Source organism: Gossypium arboreum, chromosome 8, assembly GCF_025698485.1.
Source record: "Gossypium arboreum isolate Shixiya-1 chromosome 8, ASM2569848v2, whole genome shotgun sequence".
NCBI lineage: Eukaryota > Viridiplantae > Streptophyta > Magnoliopsida > Malvales > Malvaceae > Gossypium > Gossypium arboreum.
The window spans coordinates 140,102,613-140,119,455 of record NC_069077.1 but is presented as its reverse complement, the minus strand read 5'-3'; the positions used below and the strand labels follow the sequence as shown (position 1 = coordinate 140,119,455).

General features: G+C 33.3%; 2 protein-coding genes across 2 annotated transcripts; both read right to left on the bottom strand.

Annotated features, from left to right (window-relative positions):
- Positions 1-532: 532 nt before the first annotated feature.
- On the bottom strand, positions 533-4,071 carry LOC108467943 (protein APEM9). The gene is made up of 6 exons (XM_017768773.2): positions 3,808-4,071; positions 3,550-3,717; positions 3,376-3,453; positions 2,595-2,880; positions 1,225-1,583; positions 533-1,017 (listed from the first exon to the last, which is right to left on the bottom strand). Exons 1-6 carry the CDS (start codon positions 3,846-3,848, stop codon positions 900-902), a joined length of 1,050 nt encoding a protein of 349 aa, XP_017624262.1. The 5' UTR covers positions 3,849-4,071; the 3' UTR covers positions 533-899.
- A 1,097-nt stretch (positions 4,072-5,168) lies between these two features.
- On the bottom strand, positions 5,169-16,751 carry LOC108469801 (uncharacterized). Its single transcript, XM_017770847.2, has 25 exons — positions 16,474-16,751; positions 16,276-16,390; positions 16,111-16,173; positions 15,905-16,006; positions 15,609-15,777; positions 15,391-15,489; positions 14,784-14,933; positions 14,161-14,200; positions 13,876-13,933; positions 13,686-13,768; positions 12,990-13,088; positions 12,746-12,861; positions 12,499-12,617; positions 12,065-12,135; positions 11,868-11,973; positions 11,108-11,247; positions 10,801-10,959; positions 10,623-10,726; positions 9,410-9,585; positions 8,538-8,727; positions 8,323-8,422; positions 7,220-7,388; positions 6,626-6,708; positions 6,428-6,504; positions 5,169-5,759 (listed from the first exon to the last, which is right to left on the bottom strand). The coding sequence occupies exons 1-25, from the start codon at positions 16,522-16,524 to the stop codon at positions 5,588-5,590; spliced, it is 2,811 nt and encodes a 936-aa protein (XP_017626336.1). The 5' UTR covers positions 16,525-16,751; the 3' UTR covers positions 5,169-5,587.
- Positions 16,752-16,843: the final 92 nt, after the last annotated feature.

Below are 16,843 nucleotides of genomic sequence, written 5' to 3'. Positions count from 1 at the left end.
TATTTATTATATATTTCAAAATAAAACCAATTCTTTCTATTTTATTTCATTTTTATATTATCTTAAAATAAAGAAAGAATATCCATATCTATTTTCATTTTACGGTCCATAAATATTAATATTTTCAAAATTTATAATTTTCCTCACAACAATATTAAGATTTGAACCTACAACAATATTAAGATTTGAACCTAAATTCCTTTGATGGTACATAATTCTTTTAAAGTGTGCCAAAAACAACAAATTCTAAATCGAGCTACAACTCAAATCGTTTTTTTTTTTTCTCAACCCTAAAAGCAAGTAGAGGAAATCTCATTCTACCAACCAACCAACCATGTCATTCATTCCCTACGGCAATTGGAAAGCTTAAAGCAGCTGAAATTGAATGAAGAAGCAGACAGTATTGACTTTTCAACTTTGTATTTCATGTCAAACTTTGCCTTCAATACTCAAAACAAAGACCTAACACTAAATGCTCCCACAATTTTCTGATTTTTAAACATCATCCATCACCAATAACCAATCACTATAATTTGGTCCTCTAATCCCAATTTTCAGATCAATATACTCATTAATAACAGTACAACAAAACCTTACAACTACATCAAAATTCAGTTTTCTTAATATAGGACCTCCATGGTACTTTTACCAATAAATAGAAGAGGTACGAAATATAATTTTCCCATTACATCAAAGTTTAAACCTCAACTTGAAATCCCATTATTATTTTCTTTTGTTTTTGTTTGAAGGCAATCAGACCTAGAAAGCTCATAATAATAATAGTAATGATAACACACAATGCATGTATGGAGTGAGGGATATTATCAGCAGAAGATAATTGAATACTAAACAGCTGACTTGAAATCCCACCTCGGCTCGGCTCGTTTCATCTCATCAGGTCAGGTAGCTGAAGACAAGGGTTGAATGGCAGCAAGCGGATTAACTTGGTATGAAAATGCAAGTTCCCATAAGTCTACCAAACACTTCTTCACAAACAAAGCTTGTCTCTTAACAATCCTATAAACAACAACAAATATATATCATATACAAATATACATGCATTCATTGTCAATAGAATATATATATAAACATATCCCTTTCTCTACCAGAAAGGCATTCATGAACTTCTAACCTAGGACCGTAATTAAGAACATTAAGTAAGCTTCAACAATTGAAAGTTATGAACAAATATTTCAGGGTAAAAGAACAAGAAGAAAATCTTACCTCTGTAAAGAAATTCCTCTCCTTCTAAGGATGTAGTATACGAGAAGGACCAGACAGCCAATCAAGATTTTACCATTTGATATGACCACCCGATGATTACCAAACTTCAAAGTGATATTAGAAAACCAAGATAGAAAGCCGTGGGGTTGTCTGTACAGTTTCAAATTTGCCTGCTTTGACTCTCTCTCTCCATTAAGCAGGCTGCTGGTCTTTAAGCCTTTTGGTGTCCCCTCAGGCACATTTGGACCCTTATTGGAAGAATGAGATTCATGGTTTGCCAGAGGCAAATGTGACGAGGAGCCTTGTGGTAAATGAGTTACCTTTGTGGAATATAGGGAGTGCAATCTTCTCAAAAGATCCTAGAATAATACATGTAAAGATGGTAAGTTGGTGCAATACTCATATATTCCAAGAGAAAACAAAAATTATTCCCTCATAATTAATTAAATCAAGCACCATCAAGACCATGACAAGCAAAGTACAAGAAAATAAATTGTTCTAAAGCTTGTCTGGTGTGAAATTGCATGATGTGAGAGAGAACCCCCTTGTAGATGCAAATATATCAGTAGTCCACCCTATGAAATAGATCGCATTTCAAAGGAATAAAAGATACATGCATATAAATAGTTGTATGAACTAGGAACCTAATGATTCAATTAGGAAATGCCCAAATTTGACTTAAAGCAAAGCCTAACTAAACAATGAAAAAATGTTCAAGACACTGGACTTAATTTTGCAATTTCAAGATGACAGGAAATTTTCAATGTACACGACTCTTAAAACAAGAAAAAAAAAACGATCTTGAAACTTAAACCTAGAGGTTAGGACTGAAAAACAACAGATAAAGCCTATTCAAGCACCCAACTAAGATACTCAGCAGTGGAAATGTGCCAAGTTACAGTCTGGGCATGAGGACCGGCCTTAGCCCACCATTTAATGTTAAGCATGAACCTAAAACCAATCAACAATATATTGAAAGGCAGAACCTAAAGATAATGCCATAGCAAATCCAAAACTTAGCCAATGTGAGATAACATAATTTAAAAATTCCCTCTTTCTCGTAGGCCCATTGTTAACAACTAAGCATAAGACTTGGCATCAATAAATAAGGAAACAAAGAACTAGGGCTCTAATACCATGTTAAGCGCAAAAGGCCACTGGCTAATTCTAAATTAACTGATGCAGAGTGACGCCGTTATACTTAACACTGTGTAAAGCTCTTCTAACAGTGCTCCACCATCAACACAAATCATGCTGAATTTCAACTACCAAAAATTCGTAAACAGCTAGATGAAGTATATTTATGTACACAAAAGGCACAGACTCAATCTAACAGTGTCCTAAGACATTTCTACTTAAACATATATTACCTGTCGGTTTTTCTCTGGCAAAGCAGCTTGCTCAACCCAAGAGATTGCAAGATCGACATCACTGGAAACTGTTCCCAGAAGCATGACAGCATACAACTCAACAACTTCAATATACTTATCAACTCCCAAGACAGAATAGCTATCACTTCCACCCTTGAAATTCGAACTTGTTTCAGCACTAGCAAGAACATAGTATTGTTCATCCACATATCTCCACTTGCTAAGAAACTCCTCAAGAAACTCTTTGCCGCCTAAAGCTGAAGCTTCTGATATTTGGAAACATACCCTGAAGATTCAATAATGGAAGGAAATTTAGCACCACTGTCCTAGAGGTTCAGATGCCTATCCCAAGGCAAAATGTTATTGTAGCATTCAAAGTAGAACTTATATAATATAATACGGGTAAGCCTGGATATTTATCTTCCATTCAGAAATGAGACCTCAGCAACACTAGCCTCAGAAAATAAGAAAGAAGGGACGAAAGCTGTATACCCATCAAGCAGTAATAGTAAAACAAAAAAAAGTTCGAGATAAAAGAAAATGGATAAAATTAAACATTTTTGGCCACCTACGAAGCTGGATTCAGAATGGGATAAAAAGTTGGAAGCAGTATATAAAACAAAAATAAGAAATGTTCAGTGAATAGTTACGTTAATCTCTTCATCATCTCTAAATTCATACATAGGAATTGAGGCATAATCCTCAAAATAAATATTAAAAAATATAGAGCATAACACAAATTCATAGGTAACATAGATGAATAGAAGAAAGAAAGGATTACCCAGTAAGAAGAACTTGAACAGGGATTGCTTCAATTGAAACAAATAACGTTTTGAGCTCATTCAGAATTGTAGATGTCCTGCAACGAATAGCATCATAATCAGCTAAGATAAGCAAAAAGAAAGCTATAACAAGTTCCTATTTCAATTTTCCCTCCTACCAAACAAAGCTATACCTGGAGAGTTGTTTCAAGGACTGAACCAAGACCATACCAGCAGCCTCCATCGCTTCATACAAATCAAACTCAGAATCATCATCAATGGTTACATTGGGGCTGCCTCTTTGCTTTATTATGGAAGAAGCTAATGATGCAGCCTCCTCATACATGGAGCAAACCAAGAAGCTATTACAACAATCAAAACCAAATTCATCAGTAACTTGTCACAAAAAAAAAATTTAAAACAAAAGTTGTCAAATTCATCATTGAAATTACCTTTCGGAGCGTTCAATCTCTGCCCAAATTGCGTCAGCCATTTTGGGCGTCTGATAAAATTAAGGTAAAAATGAAGATAACGCAACGAGCTTTATATTCAAGCTAACCCAAATGTGAAGTTATCTTCACTCGGAATCAGAATTGATTAAATTCGAATAAATGATTCAAATATACAAATAAAAACTTAAAATTATTGAAATGATTTCTTTTTTCCAATGGTTCATCCGTTCATTTCCGTCCTCAGTTTATCTTTTAGGGTAAATTGTACTCAAGTCTAAAACTATTAATAAATTTATATTTTGATTATTCAATTTTAAAAAATTATAAATTGGCCATTGAACTATTTGAGCCGTTAAATTGCCAACAAATATCTAATGGTTGTTAACTCACTATCCATTAAAGGGAGCGGAGCAGCGCCATGAATATTTCCAAAATCTGCCTATTTTTTAAATATAAAAAAAGAGTACACTTTTCTAATTATTTTTAAAATCAATAGTTTTTAAAATTTAAATTTGATATTTTTGTTTTTCTATTCACCTGAATATTTTTAAAATCAACATTTTTTTTTAAATATAGCTTTTTCTAACACCCACAATAAAGAAAAAAAATTTGAACCCTTCCTATTAACACATAATTTTGATAATTTTTTATCTTGAAACCTTAAACCTTGAATTATGGACCTCAAACCCAAATCATAACTCAAAAACCCAAGCATTAAAACATAAACCCTAAACTTAAACCCCAAATTCTAAACCCAAACATTAAAATTCAAGTTTATAATATGAGATTTGAGATTTAAGGTTTGAATTTAGGTTTAAGGTTTAAAATTTAAAATTTAAAATTTAAAATTCAAGATTTATGATTTGAAATTTAGAGTTTGATGTTCATGATTTAAGATTCGAGATTTAAGATTCAAGATTTAAGATAAAAATTATCAAAATTATGTAAATATGAAAAATTGTTAAAACCCCATTTAATAATTAGAAAGGAATTATAAATGATATCTTTATTTTTATATTTTATGTTTTTCCATAAAAAGAAACTCGAACTAAGATCAAAGATAATTAAATCAAATCTAATGAAATTCATTAGAGTATACTGTAAGTTTATTGATTTTTTATAACAATGTTTATGTAATATTTTAAATTGTTTTCACTATATTAAATATTAAATATTTATTTTAAATTATAAAAATTAAATATAAATATAAATCCAAAAAAAACTAGATTAATTTGGATAATTACAATTTTCAACTTAAATCGAAAGATGAAATATATTTAATTACACTCAAAATCTCAACCTCACGCCTAATTAAAGAACTATAAAATTTAAAGCAATTCGAAAATTTAAAGCAGCTGAAATTGAATAAAGAAACAGACACTAATGACTTTTCAACTTTGTATTTCATGTCAAACTTTGCCTTCAATGCTCAAAACAAAGATCTAACACTAAATGCTCCCACAAATTTCTGATTTTTAAATATCATCCATCATCCATCCCACTACAATTTGGTCATCTAATGTCAATTTTCAGATCAATTTACTCTTTAAGAACAGTACAACAAAACCTTACAACTACAAAACTATATTTTTCCATGTCTTCACCATTTTTGCCACTTTCTCTTCTTTTTATGAAGCTATCATTTCTAGTACAGCTTTGTTGTTGTGAAGGCTAACCTGTGTGACTATCGCGGGGGAAAATTTTTTAGTCCTTCGTGAGATGGTCTACAATAAGGCTTTGAGCCGATTACTGCTACCGTTTTTGCAACCATGACTTTAACTCAGTTGATCTTAGGTTTTGGTCGTCTTGGCTTTAGCACAAGATAGAGAATACCTAAAACAATCAAGAAAGCAGGTATTGTTGTTGCGTCGAACTCTACTTGCACTTTCCTGTCTTTTGTGCAATGAATCGGATGAAGAAGGGCTATGGTTGCATTCACTTGATCAACAAACCTGCATTTAAAATCAGATTTAAGAAATCAAAGGATATTACCTACAAAATTGGACCATCCTCCAATGAAATATCAAAAAGCATTTAAATCACATTGACCTGTCATTTTCAATACAACAGAAATATCACACCATCAAAAACTTAATTTTAAGATATAAGATATTACCACATAGTAGGGCATTGAGGAACACTGGAAAATCATTGCCGACCATAATGTTAAGTTGCTACCAACTATGAATTCAGTCAATTGATACAACAGTAAGTCCTCATCTTCATCAACAAAACAACTGCACAATATATTTGCTACTTGAAGAGATTTATGTGCTTCACCTCATTTCTTTCCCATTATTTACATGTTAGAAAAGATATCCATTCATTTCCTCGGCAGGGGTTTCTTTAACATTGTCTTTTACAAAAACTAGAAGTTTTTCATAAGAATTTCACGACACTACTTATTAATGTATTAGATGATCAAAGAAAGAAATTGCATCAGTTGCTAGTTTCAACTGCCTAAAACCTCATTAGCACATTCATCATAAGAAGCCTTCTTTTCTGGCAAGATTACTGAATGCAAAACAATGATCTGAATTTATCTGCAAGACTATTTTTGAAACTTAACCAAATAACAGAAGGGCATCAAAATAAAATGAAAATTTTAGCAAAAACAGACCCTTTGGTTGCGTCCTCTAAGGTATATAGCAGTTTCATGGCATCTGTGTATCTCAATTCACCAGCAATAGTTGAAATCTGAAAAGGAGAACTGCATGTTAACCCGTAAACAGTCACCAGCATCATGACAATACAATGTGGCATTACTTGAATTAATCAAATAACAACATCAACAATGACAATAAGCAAATGCACTTACTCTTCTCCATAAGCTGACAACATAATTATACTTGTTCACTAGCTCACGCTCCTGAGATTGGAAGTGTTTAAAGGTTTTCTCAGCTGCTATTGGTTAAGTCTCACTTTGTAGCAACTCCATTTTTAACAAGTCAGGAATGAAAACAATCTAAAAGCAGATCTTAATTCAAAAGATGAACACAATAAACCACAGGAAGATTTTTGAGCATCAGAAGTTGACCAGGAACCCAATCAAACAGCAGAACATTCTTTCACGGGAGCAGTCATGGCTTTAATCCCACAGCCATGGTTATAACTTAAATCCCAAGCTTTCTTTTGAATACTCAAAAATGAAACATTAACAATAAATATTATTTTCATAGAAAATGTAAGAGATATATCAAATATCTCAATAAAAAATTTGGACGAATCCCCACGATACTATCCTTGTTTCAGATCTTTTAGCTGTATGCCTCCTGTGTCTTCAGTTCCTTATAGTTGACAGGTTAGACTGACACTTAGATACATACATGCACCTACACACAACCATACTTGAGTTGAAGCAACATAAATCCCAAGTCTATGGGGTTATGAAAAAGCCACAAGAAAAGGATACTTGTACGCTCCCAAAGTAGAAGGTGCATGGCTGAATTGACCAGTTTTATCGACTCTTCAAGAGTTGAGATGATGTAGCTCCGAGCAATTGTATCTGATTGAAATTTTGATATCTGCCAACCTTGAGAAATAATGGAGAAAGGATTGCATCCCACGGACCATATCCAATCCTGTAAAATATAAGCAACAAAATATGCATAAATTATATAGGGCGACCTGTCTCAGCCAACATGCTATATCCACATCATTGTAAATGTCAGCCTTTTGTAAGTACATGGGACTCACATGTTGAGTCAACATGACATAATATGCATTGAACAATCAAAGTTTATGCAGAAATACGGCATCCCAGATATTTATCAAGTATTGAAATCCGCACATCTAGAACAGAATGCAATGTTAGTTTTCCTGTCTGGTGGGTTCGCTAGGTTCTCAATGTATTGTCATGTAAGGAGAGCAACACTTAGGATACCCCATTGGAGCTACTATTGCAGGATCTTACTCATAGTGGAATTTCATTTAACTGAACCTGTAGCTCACATGTTATTAAATGATAGGAGAAATTGTTACACTTTCGTTTCTTTTATAAAAAGTTGCCAGATGTTGATACGAATTCATGTGAGCCTATATCAGATTGCAAACTTAAGACAGATACACTAATTATTTCTGAAAGTTATCAAATACCAGACTTCATCTTATTCAAAAGCCATGTTAATACATCCTGTATCTGATCTGTTGTTTCTGAGGCATGTTTCAGAGGGATTGAAACAGAACATGTCACAAATAGCAGACAAACAAAAATAGGGCCATTAATATGCATAAATATCCTGCATTCATGCATCCGTATACACGTTTGTGGTCTGTGAGTTTCAGAGAAGAGGGACTAAAATAAAATAAAATTTATAAGGATGAAAATAAAAAGAAAATGACAAACATGCATAAACGCACCAGGCCAAAGCATAATGGGAAGAAGGAACAGTCAGATCATTATTCACTTTGTTTAAATTGTAAACATTTAAAAGGACTGAATGTTAAGATTGACTGCAAGCATCAGGATTACGTAATCATAAGTAAGATTTCAGTTGTATATCTAAACTATCAAACCTCAATTGCAGTTCCATGAGCATGACTGTAGACAAGCTGAAGGGGAAGCAAACCAGCCAGATGTTCAGAAACAGCAGCCAAAGCAGGCTTGATGGGTCTCCTGAATCCAGGTGAAAGAACAAAATCAGTAGAACACAAAAGGAATGCATTCTGATTGGATGATGAAACCCCTCCTTTTATTGGTTGGAAGAGAAAGGAATGCCAGAATCACAAACCTCAAATCCCACAAAAGGGATTTTCCATTACACTGCAGATGGCTTTCCCAGGATGACGGCTCTGATTGGACAACAATAACCATATCGGAAAGCGCTTTGGCCTGATAATGTTTGTCCACTAATAATGGATCGGTATGAATGAACCAGAAGATTGGAACTTCAAGAGTGGACTGGCTATGAGCATGTGATCCTGAATGAAGAATTAAGGGCAATGTTAAATCCAAATGAGAAATGAAACCAACAATCTACAAGTGACAAAAATGATACACAAGGCATCATGATTTTACATAATGTACACCATCAAATCCATAAACTGTCCAAATTAAATTGGCACACAAATTTGGGAACAAAAAGTCTATGTTTTAATAGTATTGATGTACAATGGGTTTAAATTCCAAAAACATAAAAGTAATTGCTGAAATTTATTTTCAAATTAGAGAACTGAAGAATTTAAAAATGTTCAAAAAAGGAATAGTGACAGTTGTAAGATGTTGCAAAATAGAATGTTGAAGAGTTAATTAGGAATACGGGAGTTATAGAATTCATGCTTGTGAAATAAAGGAACAAATATTTTAAGAACCGGTGACTGATAATAAAACACAGAAACTGATACCAGAGTTTTGAGAATACCTAGAATGAGACCATTGGAAGAAAATGAAAAAATAAAAACTATTTCAACCTTGTTTTTTTTCCTTTCTTAGAAAAACCAATTAGTCAGACAGAGAGAAGCTAAATTCAGATTCAAATACAAATGAAACATATCAATGTTATCAAGATAAAGAGTTCTTAATTTTGCTATAGGTAGTCATCAAAATGACAGCTCCAAAAAAAGGATTTTGTTTTCCAGCAAGCATTATAAACACGGATCTGACCTTTGAGAGATCCATGAGTATTCAGCCTCCGCAACTGATACTGGAGAATTGAAGAATCAATATAGGAACGGGTACTTTTCCTGTATGTTCCATTAACAAGCAAATATGGGACAGCTGCTGCTCGTCGCGCCACAGAAAATGCCATTGCCAAAGCAGGATCCTCTGAAAGTGCTAACCTATAATTTGCAAAACAAATTAGTACAGCCAGGAACCAAATTTACAAGCCAAGAAACTATTACGAAAGAAAGTTAAAAAAGCAAACAACAAAAAGTCTTCATAACATTGGAATAGAAATAAATGATGCATGCAATTTCCACAGAAGCATCTCATGCAAACCTAAAGATATAGAAGAATATGGGCAGCATCACCACGTAGGTTCAGTGAAATGACTGGGGGTGAGGATTTGGTAGACTCTCTTGTGGATGAGGATTTGGGATCCCAAAACTTAAACTATAGTCACTCTCATGCAGAATGCAGGGAAGCTAATCGAGAGATCACACTATCTCAGATTTTACTTTGTTCATTTGTTGTATCTATAAGGCTTAAGTCTGAGAATTATGTTTCTTCAAGTTAGCACTGAAGGTTATTTGGTGTATGTTTATTGAGTTTGAGCATCAAGGGAATTTTTGCCGTTTACAATTTGTTAGAATGTCAGATAGTCTGATTTGTAGTTTTGAGTTTTCTTGATCAAAATAGTGTAAAATCCTTATAAGACTAGGAAAAGAATATTATTGTAAATGAATAAATTATTCATTTATTTATAAATTATAAATTAATATTTATCAGTTAATAAAGAACCTTATGTTTTCAATCCATATTCAAGTACTTATTATTTTGTTTTAATAAGATAAATGAATTGACTTATAAATGACAAACACCAAATACAATTTAAATCACCCATAAGTGATGAAGTTATTCAAGGATCATGAATATAGACTCATAACCAAAATCCAGATGGCAATTATAATCAGTAATTGCAATCCAAAAAGTTCTTGCTTATCTTATCATCATCACAAAACTCCTCATTAATCCCCATTTCAGAGAATACAGAATTACTCTTAATTTAATTTAAATTTACTTCCATTCATATCTTCCATTTCCTACAAAGTTAAAAGAAACAACGGATCGTATATAACAAAAAGACAACCTATCTTTCTAGGACGGGAAAAAAACAAAAGGAAAAATAAAACAAAGAATAGTTCAGAATGCGTACACATGCTGACTGAACATAACTTTCTGTGAAGGTATCAACAAAGAGGAAAGCCCTTCCTGGAGAGCCCTTAGGTCCACTGGCAATCTTTTAACATGTCTAACCTTCTGTCTCCATGAAAATAAAAGAAAAATTAGTATTTTAACGAATGATCCTTGAAAGCTTTTCCCATGCATCATACCTCCTTTGTAATGAAAAACAACTGATATGATATCTTCTCATAATAATGGAAAGCACCATCAGCAACTGAAGGAGATATGACGTGTCTCACAGATCCCCACAGGGTTGCACCAAGTTGTGCAAGGAAAGTATCCCGAGCAACTGTGTAGTTTTGGAATTCCTGCACAGAAACAACTCAATTCCAAATAACTGCAATTGTCGGATTTCAAGACAACCATATTTTGAATAGCAGTGTGGTTACTAAAGATGATCCCTACAACTACTAAATAAAATGTTATACTGGCATTTCTTCAAGGAAATAAACATACCTCATGAGTATCACTAAACAAATTCCAGCTCTCCATCCGTTTTAAAGCATCTACAGCCTTCCTACGGTGGCTTTCATCATACTCTTCATTTTCAAATGACTGAAGCTCATCTTTCAAGTCCCGCATTCTCTCATCAAGCTCTGAAATCATAAAAATTGTAAGTGGAGAAACTTACCCCATATTTTTCATTAGAAGCTTGCACAATATAAAATTGCATAGCACTTCAACTCGTACAAAAAGACAATATTAAGACTAAAAGGATATTGATTTTTTATAAAACAATTATCTTTGATGTTCACGGCCTGACAAATAAACAGGCAAACCAATAAATACATTAAATATGTGAGAAACATGTAGGCAGTTAAAATCTCAAAGAACAATTTTGCCCTTCAAACTATATATTGTTCCTTTGAAACAAAAAAAATAAGTGACTCAAAAGCAAAGTTCATTGCAAAAGCATAAGACACCAATAAATCTTAAATTAAACAAACTTGATAAGAATGGTCTGCTTTAACACTAACCAACTACCCTAATAACCTATGTTGTTTTGACTCTTCATGTTCCTTAAAGTGACTCTGCTGGATGCATATTCAAGACCCCAAACTGGAAGCTAAAAGAAGGTATAATCCTCCAATATAAGGGATGCATATGATGATGTCCCCAATCCAAGCAAAATACTTCATGAATCCCCTGGAAGCTTTCCCCAAAAGTGGAACCACAAAAAGAAAATTAGAAATGAGATAAATAACATGAGCAGTACCATCACAAAGAGCAAGCTTGACCTTCCTTCCTTTGCAATGCTTGAAAGCAAAAAGCTCATAGATATCAATCTCCGCCAGAAGAATATCAATTGCCTGATGGTCTTTCTACAATATTAAATGTAGAGTCAATTAAGGCAGGAAACGGCATAAACCTAATAGAAAGAGAAGCTTCAATTGCCATGTATAGCTAACATACATCACCAAATACAGCAAACTTTTCCTGAATTGCATCTTGCAAGCGATCTTCAGCTTCATCTTCGGAAATTTCTACTTGCCACAATGAGAACAGAAGTTCAGCTAAAGGATAAGGGCACAACAATAACAACAACAATAATAATGACAGAGCACTATGAGATGAAAAGCACAATATTGTAAAATCTAGTGACATTTGACACATGAGATTTAAAATATTTTACAGATCCCAATTAATAAAGCCAGCCCTCACAAAGATATCAAGCATAATAAGGGGAAAAATTCCACTAAACTTCGGTAGCCATAATAAACTAATATATCAATGCTGACAAGTGAAAACCCAATACTAAAATCACCATACTAACAAAAAAATAGCAAACACAGATGTCAAAGAAATTACTGACAACAGTTGATAACAAGCAAGCACATTAATATCACCTTCAACAGCACCTATGGTCTTTCCCACATTAGGCAAACTTAATTCTGTTCGCACACCTTCTCCACCAACAGCAGGTCCCCAAGAAAAAGGTCCAGCAGTCAAATCAATGAAAGCCCACCTGATACAGTTGTAATAATAACATATACACATATAAGAACATCCTTTGTTTGTGTTTCTCTCTGTACGGCAGCGTAAATGGGAGAGCAAAGGAGAGGGGGGGACAGAAGGATATTTAGATGTTGGAACCTGTCCTTTCCAATCCATGTATCTGTTAGACATTCTTCATGGTAGTCGTTGAAGTCCCCGGACTTTAAGTCCTTTTGAAGAAGAAGCTTCATATCTTCGTTCTTCCCATTTAATAACTTGAGATATTTATCATACATATATTAACAAAAGGAAAATGTTAAACAAATTATGCAGATTTTTCAAAGTCTAAAGCATCTTGATAATGCATCAAACAGAAAAGATGTGAAAGAAAAAAACCAAGTACCTGTGAAACTTTGTTCTGAATTGTTTCAGCAGTGGTCTTTCCTTGATACAACTTCTCAACATTCATCAGTGCATCTAAGCAAATATTGTGCCATTCCACCTAAAAGTTCATCAACCAAATTTAAAAATTAATAAATTAATAAAAAAAATTGAAAAAATTAATAAATTAATCAGTAGCTTCTTTGTGAACAACAAAATGATATAGCACATATGATAATTTACTCTGAACAAAAGCAAAATACGAATTGAATTTTCCAGCATCCTTTTGGCACTAGCTGTAAATATTCAGCTATCAACACTGAGAAATCAGTATTACAAGTTCACAAAAAATAACTGAGATTACCAAGTTAAAGTCTAAGGAATGAAGTGCATTTTATGGTCATAACCAGGAGAGAATATGGCCTACAATTCCTATCGTATAATTAACCAATCACAATACTGAATTGCGTAGGGCCCAAAAAGATGTAATGCGGAACCATGCTATTAAGTAGTGGACCCCTATATCATTGTGGTAGAAAAAAATTCTAGATCGGACACTCCCCACACCAGATATCCACAATAATACAATAAAAAGAATCAAGGAAGAAGAACTAGTTAAAATGCTGGGATTGAGCAAGTTTGTGACCAATATGCTCAGATTAACAGATAAAAACCAAAGTAATTACACAAATACATTGCATTAGGACAAGGGGCAGACCGTGTCAGCTTCTTCTGTAACTGTCCATGCAAACTTTACCATTGGATGCTTTCCGTATAAGGGTTTCTTAATATTATCAAGAGCTGCAATTATTCAGCAATTAAATATATTAATTCTAGAAAACAAGTAGGAAAATTTTATAAAGAATCCAAACAACTACAAATAAAATAAGAACCAGTCAATTTCATACCCAGAACATTTCCCGGAGTATTCCCTGCCTGAAGAATTTTACTTTGCAAGTCCTTATCCTGAAAAATAAAAGTTTTAAGTAAAGCAGGAATCCAAGTATGAATGTACCAGGGAAGACAATAATGGTGTAGCAAGTACTCTACTACAAATTTACCAGGCAAGAAAAAAAGTTAACAAGTACAGCAAGATAATATATTACATTTTAAAATAAAACTCAAAGCTGATAATTAATAAACAAAGAGAATGGAACTGGAACATATATAGAAACAAAGAAACCCGTAAGTACCTTTTTGAGTAAAGTTATTTCCGACTCGGATAAACCTCTCCTGCCAATTCATTTTTTTTAAAGTAAGACTTCAACAAAGAAACTGAAAACAAATAAAAAGCTGAATAGTTGATAAAATATGTAATTCAGTTGAGGTATAAATTGGCCTAAAAGACATGCATCTCTTGTGCAGCGTAGCCAATGAGTAAGTAAGGTTACAATATAGTAATTTCTACATCATAACTTCCACAAAATGAATTTTAGGCAAAAACAGCTTCAAATAATTTATAGTCATAAATCAAATGATTGCTTGAGAAACCGGTCCATCCTTCACAACTAAAATTGGTTTTCCTGGTCCCCAATAGTTCTATGTTAAACAGATGTTTCTGTCCTAGTCAAAAATCTAAATTTAAATAATACTTTCTACTCTGTCCTTATACAGTCTACTGCAACATCCAAAAAATAAACTACAAGGTAGAGCAACACTAGTTTATGTTGGAACCATGAAATGTTAAAAGCAAGCTGGAACTAAAGGCAGAAGTTGGGAGGGCTAGTTCATACAGATGGTTTTACAACAATGGTTTTGCTTGACCTAAAAACATAAAGAAAAAACAAAAAGAGAAATTTCCTCTTAAAATACGCACCGGTAGCCATATTTAGCTATCCTAGAATCACGACGAGGATTCAAAATGAAGATGTTATATGCATCTTCAAGTTGAAGGTATTCAACAAGGCTAGTAAAAAGAACATCCATCATGTCTGCATCTACTTGCCAGAGAGAATCAGTGTCATTCCTGTCAAGAATTAGTCATATTATTACTGAATAAAGCTAAAGACATGAGATTCAAAAAAAAAAAAAAAAAAGTAGAAATTGAAGAGACATTTAACAGTGTAAGAAAATAATCCGCAGAAGGAGACTGAAAAGGTCGAACATTTAATTATAGAAAGTTCCCATCAGAATATTCAATCATTGAATGTTTTCCTCCTCTCAAGATTTGAATTATCTTTAAAAGCATGCTAATACAGAAAGGGATCCTAAAGCCGCACAGTGTAAAAGCAATACTAGAATTCGTCCAAATGGTGTAACAGAACAATGGACTTGCATCGGTAGATCCTCCTATAATTTTTTTTTAAAAAGTAACCTTCTATAAGTTTATAAATGTATTGGGAAAGCAATAATCTATAATTTTATTTTCTCCATCTAAAAAAAAAAATCAAACAAAAGTGAATTTGGGTCATGACTTGTTTCACCTGTCACCAGAAACATCATCTTTGCGGGCTAAAACATTGATGGCACGCTCAAAGACAGTAGTCACCTTTTCACCCATTTGAATAGCATGGACAGAGAAGCTGCATGGAAATTCCAATACAATGATATAAAAATTTTAGTTTGAGAGCTTCTAGGTACAAATCATGAGATGTATATAAATCAGCAACAAATCAATATTAAAAAGGACACAAAGTATTACTTGTAATTTACATGGCTGATGACAGGAAAATGGTGATGTTGCTTTTTATCTATGATAACTCTTTCAACTGCGGTGATAAGTTCTCCAATTTGTGGAATTCGTGTATGTGCAAAGACATGATCTATTTTGGTGAACCATCGCTCAAGTTCTTCTGGACGAAGTGTGAACTCTATTTACATACAAAACACAAAAGTGATCCAGGAAATGAACAATCAGAATTCAAGTATTAATAAAGTGAAAAATGAGAAAAGAGTAGTGAGTAAAGAAATAAAAGGAAAATTAAAATTTTGGGATACCTTGGTTCCCCTTTCCATCAAAACCCATGAAAATGAAATTGACAGGAACTGGAAGGTACATAGAATCTACTTCCATAAGGTTTAAGTAATTTGCAATGTTACCTGAAAGTATGAGAGAGACAGATAGTGAATTGAAATGCAATTCCCGAAATTGAAATTTTAAAGCAAATTCATAACCAAATTAATCTACAAATTTGTCTAATTACCTGCCTTGGTGTAATTATAAACACCCGTTTTAGAAGGGCTGCTTGCTTCTAAATCATCGAAATCTGTTAATAATAAAAAAGGATGAGAAAATTTTAAGCAAACAAACAAACAAAAACCTAGAAAAGAAATTGCGAAAGTAATTTCAAGGAGAAAGAAATTGGTACCTCCACGTATAACAGCCTCACTCCAAAACTTACTCTTTTCTTTAAGATTGAACAAAGAAAAAACCGAAGAAGACTTGCCACTCCTACGACTTTCGACGGTGCCGATTGATACTAACTGATTCAATTTCCATTCCCCAAATCAATACACGGATAAAAGTAATAAAATCAATACACAAATCAAATCCTTGTGAAAATTACCAGTAAGATCATAGATACAAGGAGCAGAGATCTAATTCCAGCCATCTCCATTTCCCGGAGGATCTCACTCTCAGTACACGCCGCAGGCCACACTCTGATTTCGTTTTTTTTTTTTTTTTCTTTAACGAGTTGACAAAAGCGAAGAATTACATGTCGAATGTAGAGATGGCAATTCGATTCGTGTTCGGATCCATTTTCGGGTTTGATTCTTTTAGATGGGAATAAATAGTTGGTAAAAACATCTTCCAGATCCCTTTGAATTTTAATATTGAGCAAAATGGTCTCTCTCAAAAAAATTTGTGCAATATAATCCCTATAAATTTTGAAAGTGAACAATCATGGACAATTAATCACTGCGTTAATATTTTAT